Here is a 23,021-nt window from a genome sequence, read left to right on the forward strand (position 1 = left end):
CCCATGCTCATAGAACCATTGCATTGCAAAGATTTGTCTTCAGAAGGGTTGGACACTGAAAGAAATTTCAGTGGACCCACACACATGTACCACTTATTAAAGTAGAAGGTATCATAATTTGTGAAATGAATAAGTGAATTTTTGGGAAGTGTCAAGGATAAAGTTTGCATAAAGTTCACCTATTCATGATACATTAGTGTATATGCAATAAAAGCTGGGCCTGGGGGATGTGTACATAATGTTGAACATTTTAGAATTTCCATACACATTATAAGGTATACCCAGTGCCTTTACATTGCATATCCTCACCGGTATCCTTTACATATTCTTCATGGTCTCCCTCCAGTCATAGCTGGCAGAGCAAAGGCATAAAGAGTATTCATAAGCTAATCAAGATGTCTCCTGGAACATTACAATTTGGTTCAGTGAAGTAGATTGTCTAGGCCGCCGTAGCCTAGTGGTCAGGCGCGCGGGTGCATAAGTACACGTGCCTTGAGTGACCTGGGTTCAAGCCCGTGACTGCTGAATACGGTACTGTTTCTTGTATTCTGTCTATCTTGTGAACTCCTCTGACCATTTGGTCGTCCCGGAGTATAAACAGAAAATTTATTTATTTAGTAGCCAGCTCGTGACTATGTATCCTAAGAATGTAAGGAATGTTGGATCTTACCATGATGCTCGTTATACCTTCAAGTAACATACCACATGGTAGAAGAGATAAAGAAAGGCCAAAGTTTTACTATGATACCAAACATGGTTTTAGCCATATACAGTGGCAGACAAAAAAACTGCATCACCTTAAAAAAAGAGTAACATTTGTAGTGAAACATATAAGATATTGTTTGATTGTAGTCATTTTGTTTGTCGCAAAGCATCAGATAACGTTTCTATTGCATCAGCTGTTTCTATAAATACAGCATTGGAAGGGTATACATCAGGGGCGGGCAACAGCCGGCCCGCGACGATGTTGAATCCGGCCCCCTCGGTAAATGCGTAAATATAGAAAATCCATACCTGACTACACTCGTCGTAAACGTTCGGCTTAATTCGGTTCAATCGGGAATCGCGGCCAGTACAACAGTAACTAAGTGATTCTACGCAGCGTCAAAGAGTTATTTCCTAATTATTATTGTAGCATCGATCGAATGAAGTTCCTTTGGGTTTGACTTCTTATTGAAAAAAATAATATTGGTGCGAGATATTTTATGTTTTATGCCTTTTCTAATTATTACAATTTTTAATTTAATATAATTTATAGCCCATAAAATGAGCCAATTAAAAAAAAAAAAGAAAAATTGATGCCGAATGCCGCATTTTCAATGATAATTGGACGTTCAGATATTTTTTTAAAAATACATTAATAATTTGCTAATTCAAGTAATATAACATTTTTTAGGTTCTGATTTTTTTTTATTAAATCGTTCAACCTATTCCGGCACGCATCATGATGCGAAAATTTCATTCGGCCCGCATCATGATACGAAAATTTCATTCAGCCCGCTGACGAAAAAAGTTGCCCACCCCTGGTATACATGCTTATTAGTATCCTGTTTTGCAGAGGTGTAAGCATGACTCCATGTGTTCAGTTGACACTAAGAAAAAAAAGTGTTACTTGTCCCAGGAAGGGCATGCTATCGCTGATAAAATAGGCTGCCACCAGTCAGCAGTATCCCGGGTGCTGAAATTAAAGTGTGAAACCGGTGATGTGAAGAGAAGACCTGGATCAGACCATAAGAGAGTGACTACACCTTCCCAAGATCGATATTTGAAATGGCTATGCCTTTGTAATCGCCATGCTAGTGCTCCTGATCGAAAACTGTATTTTGACATCGCCTCTGGTGTTGAAATAAGTGCACGAACTTGTCTAAACCCGCTAATAAAGTCAATGCAGACTTGCATTTAAAAATTCTAATTTTTAAATGAGCCAGATGAAAATGTTACCGCGAAGGAGATAACAGTAAAAGAACTAGATGAAATCTTTCGTAATACAGAGAACCTCAAGCAAAAGGTTTGAGGTTCTTTGCAATATTTATTTTGCCAGGGTCCAGAGAAGATTGTTGTCGGCTATCGGAAATTGATTGATGAAAAGGGAAAGTCAACACTCTTCAAATGACTCTGTTCAAATATTTCCGTAAAAAATTGTTTCTTCGTTGGGTTGTGTGGCGCCTCCGTAGCAGTGCGTAGTGCACTCTTCTTGATTAGACCGGGGTTCGAGCCCACGACCACCAAATATGGAGGATGCAGAAAGGTCAGGGAATGACCACCGCATATTCCCGCAGCAATATGGCCTTAGTTGCTAATGCTCCAAAAAAAAAAAACCTTCATTGTGTATTTTATGTCAGAGGTTTCCAAACTTTCTCGGTTCATGGTGCCCTTAGCATCTCAGTAATTTTTTCACAGCACACCTAGACCAAAAGAAATACCTAACAGTTCTGTTTATTAAGTTGTTAGTCCAAACAACTCAATAAGAAATGTTGAAACAGTGAACTACCTCGAGCTGGTAGTTTTGCACAGTGTCCGACAGATGTTGATTATTGCTGTTTCCCTTGAAATTTTAAAATATTCCGCCGCACACAGTTTGGGAACCGCTGTTTTATGCAATAAACATTAAATTCCATAATTATTTTCATTATCTTTTACATTGTATACAGTTAAAAAGTTATTTAAAAGGTGTTTTTAAAATTCTTTATGGACATTCCTGAAGGTCAAGGACCAATTATAATTTTTCCTATTGATTATTATATTCAATTAACGCGTTTCCGCTTTGCACAATGCGCTTGTGGGACGAATTAATTGCATTAATTGAGGTTAGTCTGTATATACTGATGCTTGTCTTGATCAAGATGACAAGCATCAGTTCATATCATATAAATCATTGTACTAATAGCCAAATTTCGTGAACAAGTTTCATGAACTTGCTTCTTAGGATAGAGTTTTACTAGTTTAAAACTGTGATGAATGCTTATAGTTTACTATATTTACTATAAGCATTCATTACAGTTTTCTTCAGTTGACTATGTGCCTCCTCCCCAAAATGTTTTATTCATTAAGAACAGGGAAGAATATAATACAACATGCTCTAAATTCTCTTGTTAATAAAAACATTGAGGTTAAGGTTATTGCAGTGTTCTATATGTAGCTATTTGCATAAATAGCATTATTATACGTGTATTATTATTATACATTGTGAATCCTTCCCCTACGACATAATATGTTGCTGTCCCATGAATAAACCTCAAGTAGCACTTTCCAGAAGGGAAATATACTGTGATTTATTCTGGTGCTGTCTAGATGCTACAATCTAGACAGTACCAATTTAGATATTGTCTCATTGGTAAGTGGCTTGACACTCTTGGAATAAAAGCTGACATCCCAGCTGTGGGATGTCAAAGTGTGTTGGAGGTTATAATTCGTTGTAATTTAGAGCAAAGGATACCTACAAGTACCTGTCCACCAATGAGAAGACAATTTCCAAATCAGTGCCAAATGTGTTGTGGGAGACTGAGAATAAATAACAGAATACTTCCTTTATGGGAAGTCCTACTTATTCAAGGTGCATTGAGCATCAAACTTGCAAAGGGATTTGAAATATTAGATGTAATTTTTATGCAAATGCAAATATTGATGCAATTTTTATGCAAATGGCTATTTACAAAATCATGCTTTTAGCACTGACTGTATGTATATTGGCTATAACGTTTAGCATTAGTAGAGGCATTTGATGCAAGAAAGCAAGCTATTGCAGCATCAGACAAAAAAAAAAATAAAGTAAAATAAATAAATAAAAAATAACCACTTCCACATCACCCCTGTGTTCATTCGAAATACCTGTCCAGCTGAGCCTTAAACTTATTTAGGCTATCAACTTCCACGACATGGGATGGAAGTCTGTTCCACCTACCAACCACCCGTGGCTAAAGGCAAATTTCCGCACATCTATCCTACATCTGTCTTTGCTCAGTTTGAATTTATGCCCTCTCAGGTGATTATTCAGAGCAAGGGGAAGAATCCCATCAGCACTGAGCATGCTCAAACCATTCAAGGCTTTGTACACCTCTATCAGATCACCTCGCTGGTGCCTAGTCTCCAGACACTGTAATTCACAAAACTTAAGCTCTTTCTTCGTAAGAGCACCCATTTGTTCCATTCACTAATCTTGTTGCCCTTCTCTGTATCCGTTCCAGCAGCTCTACATCCTTCTTGAAATGAGGCCTCCAGGTGTGGCCTGACCATTGCTTTATACAAGTGAATAATCACCTCCTTATCCCTGCTACCAGGTCCCTTTCATTCTCTACCCCCAGGTACCTTTCATTCTCTACCACTGTCAGTGTAGTACCACAGAGTTGATTCGTTGCTCTGGGGTTGCTGTTTCCTATATGTAGTACTTTACATTTGTCAATGTTAAACTTCATTTGCCATCTGCTCAACCTTTCCAGATCCTGTTGCAGCAGCATAGTGTCAGTAGTGTCCTTGACAACCCTGCCAACCTTCGTATCGTCTGCAAACTTGGACATTAAGCTTGATATACCATCATCAATATCATTTATAAATACAGAAAACAATAATGGACCCAATACTGAACCCTGAGGGACTCCACTAATAACATTAGTTCACGATGAGCAGTGTCCATTGATTACCACTCTCTGTCTTTTCCCCCTCAACCACCCCTTTATCCATAGCAGCAATTTGCCTCCAATGCCACACTGCTCCAATTTGTGCAGAGTCTTCCATGTGCAACAGTATCAAAAGCCTTTCTAAGATTCAAGTATATAATATCAAAGTTATTCCTTGCATCCAGTTCTTTTGTGACTGCATCATAGTATCCAATCAAATTGGTCAGGCAAGACTTCCTCTTAACAAAACCATGCTGTGTCCGAGCTATAACTGAAGTCTTGTCTAGATGATCCAGCAGTGCTTCTTTAACCAGTGCCTCCATTAATTTTCCGGGAACAGAAGTTAAACTCACAGGTCTATAATTACTTGTGTCAGCCTTTGATCCTCCTTTGTGAATTGAGGTCACATTTGCACATTTCCAGTCTATGGGTACCTCCCCTGAGTCCAAGGAAGCTCTCATAATTATGGCTAAGGGTTTGCTTACTTCCTTTGCTGCCTCCTTTAATATAACCGTATAGATCCCATCCACCCCAGGTGCCTTTCTTGTGTTTATCTTCAACAATTTCTCCTCCACTTCACTCTCAGTTATTTCAAGATTCTCTAGCTTACTGCCAGAGTTGAACACACCTCTGGCATTCCCCTCGCCGAATAACTCCTCATGTGTGAATGTCGATGCAAAATATTCATTTAGTTTGTTAGCTACCTGAGCAGCATCATCAACAGTTGACCCATCGATATCCAGTGGACTAATCTGATTCATCCCCTTCCTTCTAGAGTTTACATAAGTAAAGAACTCTTTGCTGTTTTTCTTTGCATCTCTTACCAAAGATTTCTCGTAATCTGCCTTCGCCTCCCTAACCTCCTTTGTAACTTGGTTACAGATCAACTTGTATCTATCATAGGCTTCTGTGTCACGTGTTAATTTGTATGTATCCCATGCATTTTTCTTCTCTGCCATATGCCTCATTAGTTCATCTGACCTCCATTTAGGCCTAAACCTTGAAAAATATTTCTTAGTTGGTATGTAAAGCCTAGTAGCTTCCAAGATAAGTTCTTTGAATGCTTCCCATTTTGAATTTGCTGTTGGTAACATCATCAGTTGATCCCACTGTATAGAATTTAAATACTGTCTCAGTCCATCGTAGTCGCCTTTACGAAAGCAATACCCCTTCCCTTTACCCCTAATGGTAGTTACCTCTTTGAGTAAATCCCACTTCAGAACACTGTGATCACTGCCACCTAGTGGTTCATTTATCTGCAGATTCTTAATGCATGAAGAATCACTACTGATAATCAAATCAAGAGTATTACTCCCTCTAGTTGCCTTCCGAACATACTGATGTATAAAACAATCATCCAATAAATCCACAAAGGCCTTGCTAGTGTGTGAGTGACCAGCCCCCAAATTCCAGTCAATATCTGGGAAATTAAAATCTCCCATTATAAGACTCTCTGATTTACTGGCCCACTCTATTTCTCTGTACAGTTTCTTATTATACTCATCAGAGTCATTAGGCCTATAGCACACTCCTACTCTCAATTTTGATCTCCCAAAGCTTATGTCACACCAAACTGACTCGACACTGCACTGTCCAGCGATGTCGACTGGCTTCACTTCCTTGGATTTTATGTGTTTCTTAACTAATAGCATGACCCCTCCTCCCTTCCTATCCTGTCTATCCTTTCTGTAGACATTGTAATCCCCAAATTCCAGTTCTGCATTCCTTACATCTGTGTAACACCACGTCTCTGAAATCCCAACAATATCTGCCTTTGATGTTTTGAGCAATACCTCAAATTTATTTATTAAACTCCTAGCGTTGGTGTACACGCAAGTATAAATGCACCTGCTCTTCCTCTTAGCCATCCTAACACAACCCATGTGTTTACTTGTACCCCCATGATTCCCAGTAGTCTCTGAAATATCCTGCATCTTATTTTCCAGGCTGCTGTTCATTCCAATAGAAGCAGTGCAAGAATCACTTTCTCCTCTGCCAGTGGCTACTGTTAATCTATTAGTCCTTGTATCCCCCCAATCTAGCAGTTTTCCGACTCACCTAACACTGCCTCGATAGCATCAGCAAACATTGTTGCACCCTTTCTATTTAAGTGTATCCCATCCCTGTAGAAGCAGTCTCTCCTGTTAACAAGTACAGACCAGGCTGAAAAAAATTCTACCCCTTGAGCCCTGCACAATCTTTCCAGGGCTGAATTGATCGACAGGGCTCTCATCATATACTCCCTCCTATCGTGTCTGGGCAGAATTGCAGACACTTTCAAATTCAACCCTAATTCACGGCTTTTTTTCATCAATGACCTGTACTTGTTAAGTAATTCCGCCGGTCTCCTACTCTTAATATCATTAGTGCCAACGTGTACAACTGTATCACCTTTTGTGCCCTTAAAAGATGATATCCGCTCTACAACGTCATCAACCTTTGCCCCTGGCAGACATACCCTGGTCCTGTTCCACCTATCCTTTTTACAAAGCATGTTTCCCGTTTCCCTGACAATAGAGTCGCCATCAACTACCAGTTCCTTGGGGACCAGCGCATTCTGTCTTGGGGGTTGCCGCTGTGTTGCGCGATGACCAAGTGCAAGCTCTGATATTGGTGTGGGCAGCTGAGAGCTTGATGTGCCCCTCACTTGTAATCCTTTGAAGGCATCCACCCTGTCATTCAAGCTCTCATATAGGCCCATAACAATGCTGAGTTGTCGCCTGATTTCCTTACACTCCTTGCATCGCGCACATACAAAAACATCCCCCATGGCAGTATCGTGTCCCATACCTGACTGCTCCGCAATCATCAAGCAAATAGTGCATCTTAAAAGGCTGTGATTGAGAGGGAAACTGCCCCCCCCCTCACTTCTTCCCTGAGCCACAGCATTCCCATTAGCTTGAGCCTTTTGCTCTGCTGCTCTGGTTTGAGTCATGATTTCGATTTACTTTCAGTAAAATTTCAATATCAGTACAAAATTTAAATACTAAACTTGTATCCCAACACAGTTATAACGCTATATTTATGTTTCAGTAACGAGTGTTATCTATGAAATATTTGTTTCAGTAACGAGTGTTATCTACGAAATATTTGTTTCAGTAACGAGTGTTATCCACGAAATATTTATTTCAATAACGAGTGTTATCTACGAAATCCCTTTATATAACTTCCGTATCAAGTTATGTATTAATTATTTATTTTTACTAATTATTTATGTTACGTAACCTAAGTGGTTATATGTATAGTTAAAAGTACAATTTAATTGCCAATGAAGTTCGACAAGATTAATAGATTTTACTGATTAATTTTCGCGTAACAATGGTGGCTATTTACGAACGGTAAACACATGGATTTGATACCCTTTCCGATACTAAGTACAGTAAACCCTCGCTATTCGCGGGGGTTACGTTCCTGAGAAATGTCGCGAATACCGAAAACGCGAATACTGAGTTATGGCTCCCATTCCAAAGTATGAAATATATAAGAAAAACTAGTCTAAAATTTTGTCTATGTATGTATTATATGTACCTTCATAATGACTATGTACATAGACAGTACATAGTGAAATGCAAGCATAAGGCATCGAAATGAAAATAAGAAACAATTTAATATTAAATGTAATATTTATTAGAAATTTCAAACAAATCTTTCAAACCAGCGCCTTTGCTAGCAAAAAAACTTATCCCGCCAGTGCTATCACCAGTTTCGCTAAAGTGTTGATAAAGGAGTTTTGCCTTTTCATGAATGATGAGTGAACTTAACGGAATTTTATTTCGAGTTCGGTCTTCTATCCACAGATTTAAAGCCTTTTCCATTTTTTCTAATTTAATATCACGAGTTACGGAGCAAATTTTTGAAGCAGTTAGCGCATTTTCACGGACACCATGGCGGATTTTTTCTTCCAATTTTTTGATGGATCGTACCGTTGACTCATTGATTTTATAATGTTTTGCCACTGAGGAGACACTTTCACCATTAGAAATTTTGTCTAATAACCCAATTTTATTCGCTAATGTCATCACCTTTGATATTTTCACATTTCCCGTGTTATTCGTAGCCATATTTTTGTACGGGTTAGAAAGAACTTGTACACAATAAAGTCACTTTCTTCCGTTAACACACTCGAAAAAGTCTGTTTTAAACTACAAAACGGTAGATTCATCACTTTTGTAAGCATATCAATTTATAAATTTATAAGCGTATAAATTAAAAGCAAACAACGAAACCTTCCATGACAAGTGCATAACACATACTGTACAAGGATTAGCGAGAAACATCCACGCTCGCGATTTTGTCATCCCTCTCCCCCCACCCACTGAGCGCTGTTTTGACAGGGAAAGATAATTTTAGCCACATCCATGTTTTTTTATGGCGGAAAATATTCACGGCCCTTTAAAATTCAAATTTTTTTAGGTTTCATTTTATATTAAATCAGCGATCGCAAATACGCGAAACCACATATACAGATACCACGAATAGCGGAGGTTTACTGTAATACCTACAAAATCTCTATCTAAGTTACTTTAAACTTAAGTACCGTAAATAGGAATATAAAGCTACTCTAGAAAATAAGTTAATATGTCAATTTAAACTAATAAAGCAGAAAATAAATCAGAAAAAACTTCTCTGTTCCAAGAGCGGCAGAAAGGCACGTCCGCACAGGCAACTCTTGTCCTCAGAAGTTGAGTTTCTGCAGCTTGAACCATTACTTTAAAACTACTCAGAAATAAATACAGTAAACGCTTGCTAATCCTGTTATTAATCTGAATGTTGGATATTCCAGAACAAAATACGAAAAATTCTGTTCACAATTTAGTATTTTAAAAGACACATGGGTAGGAAGGCAGATGAGTCACTCTGACTACGCAGAGAGAGCATTCATATCGTTTCATTTGCATACTTTATACATATATATACAGGGTGTCTCAAAAATATTGGTACAAACATTTAGGAGAGGTAGGTAACATCTAAAGGAATGTGAATCGCATAGGAACCCATAACCGGAAACGTCACCGTAAGTCAGTACACTGCGCTGTTCATCAGTTCGCGAGAGGGAAAATTTCTGGTTTACTCATTCAAACAGTAGTCGTCGCACGAAGAGCATGCATCGATATACGAACTGTGAGCTTGCAGACACACACCTAGTGTATGGATTAGCAGAGGGCAATGGACGACCCGCTCAATGAATTTATGAAGAACGCTTCCCAGACAGACATGTACCAGACCATTTGTTTGTGCATGTGCATCAAAATTTGTGCAATGGGTCATTTAGAGGTAACAGGAGTAGTGCGGGCAGACCACGTTTGACGCAAACTCCCATGGAAGAAACTGTGTTGAATGCCATCTAGAATGATCCTACTACCAGCACACGTGCAGTTGCCTCTGCCTTAGGAGTGTCTCATTGCAGTATACAGCATGTCTCGCACGACGATTCTTTACACCCTTTATCTCCAAAGGGTTCAGTTACTGCTCCCCAAAGATCATCCTGCACGTGTGGCTTTTGCACAATGGTTTCTCCAAGAAAGTGTTCAAGACTTGAATTTTCCAGCCTATGTTTTGTTCACGGATGAGGCTTATTTCACTCGTGAAGGCTTATTCAATCAGCACAATGCTCATGTGTGGGCTCACGACAACCCTTATGGTGTTCGCCTCCATACGGCACAACATCGCTTCACAATAAATGTGTGGGCAGGTATGGTCAGTGACTGCCTAGTCGGCCCATACCTGTTACCATCCCGCATGAACTCCGCTAAATATCGGATCTTTCTTGAACAAGTTCTACCAGGGTTACTTGACGATGTTCCAGCAAATGCGAGACGCAACATTTGGTTTCAACATGACGGGGCGCCTGCTTATCATGGAAGGTGTGTTCGTGACCATTTGAACAGGCATTTTGGGCGTCGATGGATTGGCCACGGTGGACCCATTGCCTGGCCCCCACGCTCACCTGATTTATCGAGCCTTGATTTCTTTCTGTGGGTGGGGGGCCCTCAAATCTATCGTGTATGAATCACCTGTGGAGACAGAAATGGATCTCGTGGCGAGACTCGTCTGCCCTGCTGCTACTGTCAAAGGAACTCCAGGTGTGTTCGACTGTGTCCGCCAAACCATGCTGCGTCGGTGTCACGCATGCATCGCGTCTCATGGTGGAACCTTCAAGCATCTGTTGTAACATCATGAAATGCATCCATCTCGTACTCCATTGTTAATATTATGTCAGATAAATGTTTGCCACTGATTACTGTCTTGTGTCATTTCTGCTTCTTGTGCCGCTACTACTACTTTCCCATGATGTTTCCGGTTATGGGTTCCTATGCGATTCACATTCCTTTAGATGTTACCTACCTCCCCTAAACGTTTGTACCAATATTTTTGAGACACTCTGTATATACAGGGTGATTCACTACCAGTGCGACAGGAGGTGTAGGGGGCACAAAGACGAATCGGAATCACATAGAATTGCAGGGTCCCAAATGCCTTCATCATACAGTAGAGGACATTGAACGGGAGATCGCGTGAACAGCGATCCCGCTGGAAGTCAGCATTTGCGAACCGTTTCTGTTGAAGAAACCAAGTAGCAAAAGTCTTCCAGAGTGGATAATCTGCAGCCTCCAATGATTTATCGCGTTGCAGATGGTATGAACTCATTTGGTTTGTTGACAGTATCCTCCATGCAGTGGATTGGGAAATACCCAATCGTTGGCCTATCGCTCGAGTACTCTTACTCGGATTGCCTTCTGCAAGACGTAGGACATTCTCCTCATTGTCTGGCGTCCTCGTCATTCGCTCTCGATTCATGGTACCTCTCGTGAAACAACCAGTCTCACGTAACTTTCTGTGCACACGTGTGAAAATCGTATGATGAAGAGCATGCCTGTGTGGGAAATGTTCCTGATACAAGCGCAGAGCAGCGCGCCCGTTACAGTCCGCATCTCCATACACGAGGTGCATGTCGGCCAGTTCAATGTTTGAATACTCGTCCATCCTACTGCCTCGGGGATCTGGTTCGCAAATGCTGACTTCCAGCGGGATCGCTGTTCACACGACCTCCCATTCAACGTCCTCTACCACATGATGAAGGCATTTCGGACCCTGCAATGCTATGTGATTCTGATTCGTCTTTGTGCCCCCTACACCTGCTGCGAGTTTGTCGCACTGGTAGTGAACCACCCTGTATATAATATTGATTAAAATAATAGGATATAATGACATTACTGAATGATTAAGCAAGCAAGAAAAAGTATTAAATTATTAAACTGGGTTATGGATCCAGGGCTCTACTAGTTACAGCAGAAATACTCAGCAACCATAATGAAATATATGTAATTACCATGGAAGTGTAATTACCTTGGAAAAAAATTGAGAATGCTTTCAAGGTAAAAGCAGATTACCTGAAATTAAATTAAGGTTGACATAAAAATAGTAATGATAACAACGATGGTACTTAAAGCAGTGGGTCCTGCGACTTTAAAGAAAGGACAGGACATATCATCGCCTTGGGAAATAGAAACTGCCCTTGAAGAAACCTTTTGAAATGTATCAAAGCAGCTTATGATCAGTCTTTCCAGCATATCAAAATATCAGCTGAATAATTTAAAATAAATTGTAACATCCACTCTTCACCGAATTATAATTTTGTCTTTGCCTTCCCCAAACCTGGAAAAGACCAATCAGTCCTACATAACTGCCGACCAGTATCACTAGCCAGCTGCTTAAGTAAATTATTGGAAAAAAAATTGTTTATAAGCAACTTACATGGTTACTTGAAATAAAACCTTTATCAGTAACAATCAGTACAGCTTTCACCAAAACATGTTCCCTGGATATGATGATCAAAGCTGAGGAAGACATCCATAACACTTTTGTCAGAAAATAACATTTAGTTGTGGTATGTCTCTATGTAGAAGAAGCATTTGACACCACTTGGAGACATACCACAACTCCAGGGGCTCACATCTGGTGAGTATGGGCTTGGCAGACCTGAGGTCCTGAGCTGAATCTCTTTCTTGGTGATTACCCCCCCCCCCCTCTCTCTCTCTCAGGGTAACTGAGAATTTTTTTTTTTTTTTTTTTTTTTGCCAGGTGCAACAAAAGCCTCAGGCTCCTTGCATCATATGGCTAATAATGATAATGATATGGCATCCTTCAAGGACTATGAGGACAATACCTCTCCTTATGCAAAGCTTTTTACTTCACAGACCTTTCCAAGTATGCTACAGAAATGTATTATCTTTTTCATGTGTTTGGCAAGGGTCTATACTCAGTGCTACTTTGTGTGTTATTCGTGAAAATAATATGATGAAGGATATTCCAAATAACCTGGAAATATTTGTGTGCAGGTGATCTCACAATCTCGTGTTATTTGCATAATAACATGAGATTGTGTGATTCTGGTAAGAATCACACAATCTCATGAGAGAAAACATCCAATACAAACAAACAAAATAAGTTTTTGGATGGGGCAAAATGGCTATTATCTCTCCAAACAGAAATCTTCGGTTATCCATTTCTGCAAAAAGCGTGGCACACACCCTGAACAAAAATTGAAAACTCACCTATTCCATTTACCAACCCTGTCCCGTTTCTTGGCCTAATTCTAGATAACAGACTTGCTTTTGCTGCACATATTACACATTTGCAAACTCAATGTCTAAGGAAAAATTATAATTACACATCCTTAAGAGTATTTCTGCAACAGCATCAGGTGCTGATCATTACACTCTGTTACATACATAACGTGTGCTAATGAAATTCTGTTTAGACTATAGAGCTTCTGTTTATGATTCCACTAGAAAAAGTATTCTCAAAAAATTGAATACCATCCAACACTGCTTTGAGAAGTGCCTTGGGAGCTTCCGAACATCTTCAGTTCACAGCCTGTATATAGAACCGAATGAACCACCATGCTGCCTCGGGAAGAAAAGGCTACTGCTTAACTATGCAGCAAAAATCCGTTGTCTGTCTTTGCATTCAGTTCTGAAATTCCTCTTTAACCCACTGCTCAGGTAGTTTTTGTGAGACCAAACCTAATGAAAATAAACCCACTGGAATCAGACTATGAGATCTAATGAATTAACATTATCTACCAGGGATTGGAACAACCTGTCCACTGGTTTATTGATGTCTTTTCATGCTGGGATAACTGTACATTGGGGTAAAAATTCAATAGCTACCTGCAACATCAAGCAGCTACTCACAGCTCAGTCCGTGGGCAATTCCCATTACAGGCACTCCCAAGATTACATAATACTCGACTTATGGAACTTCGACTTTACGCAAGTTTTTGCTGGCCGATGCAAACTTAAAAAAATTGTGGAAACATATTTTGCATCCTGTAGGCATAAATGGAGGTATCGTGAAAATATAATGTTAGCCCAATAACACGTTTTTTTCTGTAATTTGTTCCAAGACCTCGAAAGTTGAAATTTTCGCTATATAACTAAGCTATTTATTTCTCTAAAAGATCATTTTTATAATGGAAAGTACTCTGCACTTTCATCGTTATCATATGTTCTGCTATAAAAATCAATTTTGAATGCCTTGGTGATATTTTTCTAAAACATTTCTGGAGGTCGCTACCATAAAACAAAAACAATTTGCACTTTCTGGTTTATTGGGCTTTTCTGTTAGTGCATCTAATTATAAATGGGTAGTAAACTCGATCTTATTGAATTTGCGATAATACTGATAACTGGAATTCTGTGGGATTTTACGTTACGGTATTATGGTGAAATGAGTTCCCCTTCACTGAAATCTTCAATCATATAAAAAACATAAATTTTGATAATCTTCTCTTCATTCCTATTTACTTATTACATTGGTGAAGGGAAAGGCATCAACAGAAAGTGCAAGTGCTGGCAGTGCTAGGAAATGAAACAGAATTGATTTAGAAATGAAGATTAATTAAGAATTACAAAGCAGGACAAAGTTTGTCATCTATTGCACGGAATTAGGTCTCGCTGCTTCAACAGTGAATACTATTTTAAGGGACAGTGTGCATGTAAAAGAACATGTTAAAGGATCAATGCATTTAAGATCAACAATGATCACAAAACAGCGTTCAGGTGCTATATCGAAGATGGAAAAGCTATTAATAATATGGATGGAAAATCAGATTCAGAAGCGAGTGCCTCTGAGTCCAATGACCATTCAAGCAAAAGCAAGACGTATTAATGAAGATAAGTACGGCGAACCCCAAGCCAAGTTCATGGCAAGCAACGGGTGGTTAAATAGGTTCAAGCATTGCGCTGGTTTCCAAAACATTAAAGCATGCGGTGAAGTCACCAGTGCCGATTCTGCATCTGCAGAGAAATTTTGGATATGTTGAAAAAAAAACCTTGTAAATCTCCACAGCCCTGAACTTCCGCAGCAGTGTGCTTATCAGATGGAGAGTTAATTCTGGCAACACTGCTCGAAAGGTAAAACTTTCTGATGTTATGCTTGTCTCCTATCTATTTTTGTAATTTTATACCCTCTTGTAATTTTTTCTGCTCATGAGATAAAAAGAAATGGAATATTTATAATTTTGTCAAACATTTCTTTTTTGCTTCATAGTTGTGCACATAGCTGCAAGTGCTGCATAAGCTTTTAGGGAAATTCTGACTTATGTAGAGTTCCATAGAATGCAACCTTTATGTAAGTCGGGGAGTGGCTGTATTATCAAATTTATGCTGATGGCTCAAAAATAGATGCTGCTGAGGGAGCAGAAACAGAATAAATCACTATCCCTTCCAATTGAATCTAGTATTTACACCTCTGAACTAAGTTTGCCCTCAAACTAAGCTTGTTTACAACTTGTCCATCTCAAAGATCTTAATATATATACACAGACTCAGAGTGCAATATCTGCCCTGAAAAGCAGCTCTTCCATTGGACATCATGCAGTATTGAAACAAATTCAATCCTATTTACAGGACTGCAAAACCAAGAACCATTCAACTAAGTTATGTTGGATCCCTGGATGTTCAGGTATCCCAGGAAATGAACTGACAGACAAAGCCACCACCAAACACCCATCCTCCTCAAATATTTCTAAATTATAGATACCATACATGGATTATAAAATAATAATACAAAAAAAAAAAACTTGTCAAGATAAATGACATGAAATCTGGCAGACAAATTAACAACAGACCTTTCTAGATTAAACAAAAAAAAATAAACCACTATTGCTGTCCAGTTTCAGAACAAATCAACCGGAAGAGGTTGTATTACCCAGAACACCTATTTGGTTATTCTTCACATTTAACTCATTTTTATCTGTTAATTGCAGATAGTCCTCCCCAATTCATGCATTATAACAATAGTCAGAAAAATGGGGGGGGGGGAAATTCACATATACTTCCTCTTTCACTCTCCATTATCTCCTTCCAGGCGACAGATTCGCTATATACCCAGTTAAACATATCCTTGTTGAATGGAGTTATCACGACAATATTTGACCAGCAACTCTGCAATTCCTGTTGAACTTACAGGAACCACTGACATTAACTCATCTGATCCGAAATGATGCAAACATAAAAGGCCTTGTCAGTTTTCTAAAACAGATCCAGCTATATAATAAATTATAGCTGAACATCATCTTTAAAATGCTCTCCTACAGAATGCACAAAGTTGAACAGGCACATCTTGGCCTTAGTAGCCCTTGTCCACATATCAAAATGCACATATCAACCCATGTGAGTTCAGTGATTGTTTTCGAATTCTGTTTACTTTGCATTCCTTTTTATGATTCTATAACTGAGTCTGGTTGTAATAAACCCTACTCTTTGATATTGGAATCGATCTCTTTATCATCTAAAGATGGTAAAGATTTCTTGTAATTTCTATAGTTTAAAAGTTTGTTAATTTTTTTTTTTAACTAAAATTATTATCTCTTATTTGCAGCTTTCATAAATATAGATTTATTTTAAATTTATTTTGTGCTTATTGCTACCATCATTTACTTTTTTATGCAACTTTGTATATGCATGATTTTGCATGAAATCATCAGCTACTGAAGGTCATGACAAAAGCTTCCAGTACCGCAGTTTATCAGAACGTAAGCCAAGGCAGCATCACAGTAAGTTCATTTTAATTATAATTCGGACATCTATTTTTATACTCATAGTGTAAGTTTGAAGGGAGTTGTTCCAACAATCATTTACTACCTGGTTGAAAGCAAATTTTCATACAAATAGGAAGGAAAGGTATAATTGCGTGAACTGATAGGTTATTGTATGATTCATCTACATGTAACTTGGGTGCACATTGCTGAATAGAACTATAATTCAATTCTTTGAATGGGGGGGGGAATAATTGGTGTGCAGCAGTGCAACAATTTAATGCAGTCATTTTGCTGATCATGGCAGTAGTTGCTGTATCTAAGTGTCGAGTGTCTTATCATGTAAGCATATAATACCTAAAATGAAACTGAGCAAAGCACATCTTGGGAAGAAACTGGAATGCTAAAGCTGACTCCCACTCTCAAGAAAAAAATAAATAAATAATAAAAATTAAAACTACTCACTTCATATTGTCCATCCCTTCTAATTTATTGCCTAATCCTCCTTTAAATTTATTCAAACTAACCACATCCACAACACCAGATGGAAGTTTATCCTAAAAATCAATTACTGTCTGGCTGAATGCAAATTTTCTCACATCTATCCCAGCCATGTTATTGCAGTTCAGGTTTATGTTCCCTTGTTGTGTGTGTCATCCAAGAAAGAGTAAGGATACAATCAGCATTTAGTTTACTCAATCCATTTAAAGCTTAAACGTTTCGATTAAGTATCCTGGCATGTGCATAATTTCCAGATGCTGCAATTTACAGAAAACCAGTTTTTCTTGGTAAGAGTGATTCTAGGATTACTGCTCTCCAAAGGAAGTTCCCTGTATTTATCAGTGTTTAACCTCATAGTTATCCCCTTTTTACCCCATAGTTTAGAGTTAAAGCTCCAAAGGAATAATTCCAGCCGTAAAAGGAAAGCTTCATCACATAGCATTGTAATAACCACTAGCAACATAACACTAGACAATGTTATGTTGCATTTAATATAACATTGCCTAAATTAAGGGTATGTCTAATTTATTTATATATAACTCGGACAGATACCAAATTACAAATATGGTATCTATCGTGTTTACATTAAAATTATAGCACTCATCTGATGTTGTAAACAACATCAGATGAGTGCTATAATTTTAATGTAATGCTTATCTGATGCAACTGATAATATCTGATATAATTTTAATGCAACACTTATCTGATGTTGTTTACAACATCAGATAAGTAATTGTAATGTAATGTAAAGTAACTGTAATTGTAATGTAAACATCAATTGTGGAAGGAAAGTACTGTTCTTTTTATGTGAGGCTGAGATGGCCCCATTTCAGTTTTATGCCTGTGTTACATTAGCATGTTAATCATGTAATTGCAGTGTGACTGAAGGTAGTTTTGAAGCTGAAACATTGCCAGGAACTGAGTTGTGCAGAGAGTTCTATTGTTATTGGTAATCCATGATAATGCCTTTGTAACAACTTTTCACGAGGTGAAACCTTATGCATATGGAACTATAAGCTGCTAACTGGAGTTTATTGATTTCATTCTCATGAGAAAATATGGTAGGCTGTTTATTATGGAGTTTATTAATTTTATTTCATGAGGAAATATGTAAGGTTGTGTATGTATGTATGGGTGTGCCAAAATTTGTGTTTTAAACTTGTGCACAATCAAACATAAGTTATTTTTTTATTCCAAGAAAGTTTCCAGATATGAAAGGAGTCTAAATAGTTTGGAGTGTAGTTCCTGCTAAAACACCAAGATAAAAACAGTACAGGTGAAGAGATTAGAAATATTTGGAAACCATGCTTACTTTCAAGAATTCACCATTTGATTTTTATCTGTGAAATAAAAATTAAAACGGAAAGTTTCTTGTATAATTAGTATATTTTATTAATGAAATTGGCATATTTCATGTATTGTACTTGTAATGGGAGTTTTTTTTTAGTTTTGATTTTAAACCATTAATGCTATAATCTATAAATAGTTAAACCTAGAATAGTTTAATATCATGTAACATCTGTTAAATACATATCATGTGATTCATCATCATCAGCCATTTTCAATCCACTGCAGGATGAAGGCCTCTCCAGCAACTTTCCAGTTCCTTCTGTTTTGAGCACTGGCCATCCATTTACTACTCAAAAACTCATGAATTTCATCTATCCATCTCCACCTTTGTCTTCCAGGTTTTCTTCTAGCTCCTCTTGGGTACCATTCTGTTATTTTCTTAGTCCATCTGTCATCATGTCTTCGAGCTATGTGTCCTGCCCAAGACCATTTTAGTTCTTTAGTTTTGATAAGAATGTCCTTTACTTGAGTTTGCTGCCTAATCCATGTGTTTCTCTTCTTATCTAACAGTCTGATTCCCAATATAATTCATTCCATTCTTCGCTGTGTAGTTCTTAGCTTCTCTTCCATTCTTTTGGTGAGTGCCCAAGTTTCACTTCCATAAGTCATGGTGGGGAGTATACATTGATTCATTATTTTACGTTTCAGACAAACTGGGATATTGCTCTTCAGTATGTGACTATATTTCCTGAATGCTATCCATCCAAAATTTATTCTTCTCTTGATTTCCAGCCATTTATCATTATTACAGCTAATAACTTGTCCCAGATAAGTATATGACTCCTCCTTTTCAATTACTGCTCCTTCAATCATTATTTCCCTTTCCGTGGCATACTTGTTCATCATTACTTTTGTTTTAGCCATATTCATCTTTAGTCCAAAATCCTTACTAACTGTGCATAACTGATTAAGATTTTCCTCTAATTCTTTGGGATCGTGGCTTATGACCACAATGTCATCTGCAAATCGTAAATGGTTTAGGTAGTCTCTGTTCACATTGACTCCTTTCTGCGACCAGTCTAATCTTCTGAAAGCTTCCTCAAGGGCAGCAGTAAACAGCTTCGGAGATATTGTGTCTCCTTGTCAAACTCCTTTCTCGATTTTAAATTTCCTACTGTCTTTGTCTAGTCTAATAAAGGATGTAGCACTCTCATATATTTTCTTCAAAATCATAATATATGGAGTATCTATGCCTTGTCTTTCTAGTGCCCGAAACATTGCCTTATGCTGTATGGAGTCAAATGCCTTTTCATAATCCACAAATGCCAGGCATAATGGTGTTTTATATTCATTTGCTTTCTCCATTAGCTGTGATATTACGTGAAGGTGATCCATAGTTGAGAATCCTGTCCTAAAGCCAGCTTGCTCTTTCGGTTGATTCTCATCAAGTATTCTTTCTAATCTGTTAGTAATGACCCTTGTGAACAACTTGTAGATATGGGATAACAAGCTAATTGGTCTATAATTTCCAATTTCTGATTTATCTCCTTTCTTATGCAGCAAAACTATGATTGCATTATTCCACTGCTTAGGCATCACACCTTTTCAAATGCACTTTGTGAAGAGCCTTGCCAGTTTTTGTGTTATGTCTCTTCCTCCCAATTTTAACAACTCTACAGTAACTTCATCTTCCCCCGGGGCTTTCCGATTCTTCATTTTCTTCAATGCATGTTCTACCTCATCGGGAAGAATATCGGGTATGTTGTATGTGTTGCTACTTTGCAATCCATCTTCCCCACTGCTGGCATCATTCCCTCGCTCCTTGTATAATTCTCTATAGTAGTCTTCTGCTATTTGAATTATGCCTTCTCTGCTGTTTATAAGTACACCATCGCTATTCTTCAGTTTCAGTATCATTTGTCTTCCTGTATTACTGCTCATGGCTGCTGATTTAAATCCTTTGTTTTCCCTTAATGCTTGTTCTACTTTTCTTGTGTTAAATCTTCTTATGTCCTCTCTGAGTCTCTTTCTAATGGCTTTGCATAACTCAGTATACTCAATTTTCTCCCTGTCAGTGTTTTTCTTGCTCTTCATTTGTCGTGTTTGGTTCATCATGAGAAGTGTTTCTTGACTAATTTTTTCTTCTTTGGATTTCTGTTTCCCTATAGGTTTCTTGGGCTTTATCACTTTCAGAAAGTTGTAATATTCCTCGTCGATATCTTGGTCCTGAGCAGTCTGCAAAAGCTCAAACTTGTTCTTAAGTTCCAGTACATACTGCTTTTTCTCCTCTTCTGTTATTTCAAAGACCTTTGTATTATTTACTCGAGTCAGTTTTTTCCTTTCCTACATCTATATCAAGTGTACATCTTACCATTCTGTGATCACTTCCAACATTTACCTTATTCAGGACGGTAACATCATTCACAATATATCTTCTGTTAGTGAGGATGAAGTCGATTTCATTAGTTGTTAATCCATTTGGACTCTTCCATGTCCACTTTCTGTTCACCCTTTTCTTGAAAAAAGTGTTCATTACTGACAATCCTTGAGATTCTGCAAATTCCACAAGTCTTTCACCTCTTTTATTTCTTTCACCAATTCCAAAATTTCCTATAGTTCCTCTTTCTGCGCTGTTTTGCCTTTTTCCAACCTTAGCATTGAAGTCCCCATAATAATAGTGTAGTGGGTTTTCTGCTCATCTAGAAGACTCTCAATTTCAGTGTACATTTCTTCAACCTCTTCATCATCATGGCTCGATGTTGGTGCATAAATCATTATAATCTTTAGCTTGTACCTCTTAGAAATCTTGAGTATTAGTCTTGACACCCTTGGTGATGTACTTTTGAATTCCAAAATGTTGTTTTTAAAATCTTTATGGACCAGAAACCCGACTCCACCTTCACTCCTTTCACTCTTTCCATTGGTGTACAGCAGATTTCCACTTGATAAACTTATAAGTGATTCATTTCTTCTTCTTGTTTCAGCCAAACCGATGATATTCCAATTCACATTTTCTAATTCCTTTTCCAGCTCTAATATCCTGTCTTCACCGATGAGTGATCGTACGTTATAACAGGCCAAGTTCAATTTCCGTGCATGGCAGCCTGGTCGTACCCAGAGATTCTTAGCACCCTCTGCTTCCACTCTGATCCTCTCGCTGCCGTAAGAGGGAGAGTGAAAGCTGCTGGGGACTGAGGGCCATTTGTATTGTTGTGCTCTCATTGCTGGAGGTTTTGGTCTTTTCCTCTTCACGCTGACCAGGCGTCTTGAAGAGAACCACTCTACACGTTCTTTGCCACCTAAGTGACGTAACAGGGCTTACCATCGAGAAGGTGTGCATGAGTGGATTTTAGGGAGGCAGGCCAACCGGACTTCTCCTAAATCTTCTGTAATAGAGAGATATTGGATCCATCAGTGTTTTAGGCTGAGTGTCTGATAACACACAGGATACCTGTTCCCCTCTAAGCCCCATCATGTGATTAACAGATGTTAATTAAATTTTGAGTTATAAACATAAATAGCAACACCACAAAAATTCAAACCATGATATGAATATAGATCAATCTTTCCCAAAAGTTTTGATTGCAATAAGTAAACTGGAAAACTAACTGGCCTCTGCCTTATGTGTTATCAACAAAGGACTATAGGCACCACATAAGTCACTAGCTTTTTAGTTTCGAGTTTACTCACCTGATTTAAATCTCAAGAAAGGTAATAATTCATGGTTATTATTAGTACCGGCAAAATGGTGATGCTGATGCCATATAAGCAAAGCTTATATGGCATCAGCATCACCATTTTGCCGGTATTTTTTTAGCTTTAGCTTTAGCTGATGCCATATAAGCAAAGCTTATATGGCATCAGCTAAAGCTTATACATCATCGGGTTTGCTTATACAGCATCAGCTAAAAATAAAATAAAACAAAATTTAACTAACTTAGTTTGCCCGTTTCTTCTAATAATGTGTGTAAAACTTCTTTAAATTTGCTCAAACTACTCACTTCAACAACACTAGGTGAACTGAGTAGTTTAGAATAAATTTATCCATTATTCTCTAGTGAAGGAAAATTTACAGACATCGATTCTGCAACCATTCTTTTTTAATAAATTTGTCTCCGGGTGGGCGTGAATGTACGCCATCTCAGAAAGATGCTATCAGCAATTTACTTTACTTTAAGCGTTTAAAGCCCAGTCTCCATACACTGCTCAACTTGTGTTGTTGCTTTCTCTATATCCTTACAACAAATCTATGTATTTCCTTAAATGAGGTTTCCAAACTTGTATACAGATTTGGAAACCTCATGTTATACAATGGGATAGTACAATTTATATCGAAATAAACTTTCTCTGGAATAGTTGTGTATCATTGACAGACCTCCGTGAACTGTTCTAGCAGCTTGTCTTGATATTCAGAGAATTTCATGCCAGATTATATACAGTTATCCCTGGGTCTTTTTCCCTTATCAACTACCTTAAGTTTGGTGCTACCCAAATGGTATGTTATTTCGGGATATAGAGCACTACATTTATCTATGTTAAATCTCAATTGAATTTTTTTAGTCCATCTGTTTAGT

The 23,021-nt window shown here is 38.1% G+C and overlaps 1 protein-coding gene across 7 annotated transcripts in view; it reads left to right on the top strand.

The window, feature by feature from the left end:
* The window catches only part of LOC150078374 (protein hu-li tai shao-like), a 459,870-nt gene that overhangs the window by 375,454 nt on the left and 61,395 nt on the right, over positions 1 to 23,021 (top strand). For 5 of the 7 annotated variants that reach the window (XM_090385317.1, XM_090385315.1, XM_090385319.1 and 2 more), the window contains one exon: positions 16,606 to 16,674. The exons of the other annotated variants lie outside the window; for them this stretch is intronic. In XM_090385317.1, coding sequence (XP_090241443.1) covers positions 16,606 to 16,674 — 69 coding nt within the window. The remainder of the gene's footprint in view (positions 1 to 16,605; positions 16,675 to 23,021) is intronic. 7 annotated transcript variants of the gene reach the window in all.

This window comes from Mastigoproctus giganteus, chromosome 11 (assembly GCF_048544385.1).
Source record: "Mastigoproctus giganteus isolate SK-2022 chromosome 11, ASM4854438v1, whole genome shotgun sequence".
Classification (NCBI taxonomy): Eukaryota; Metazoa; Arthropoda; class Arachnida; order Uropygi; family Thelyphonidae; genus Mastigoproctus; species Mastigoproctus giganteus.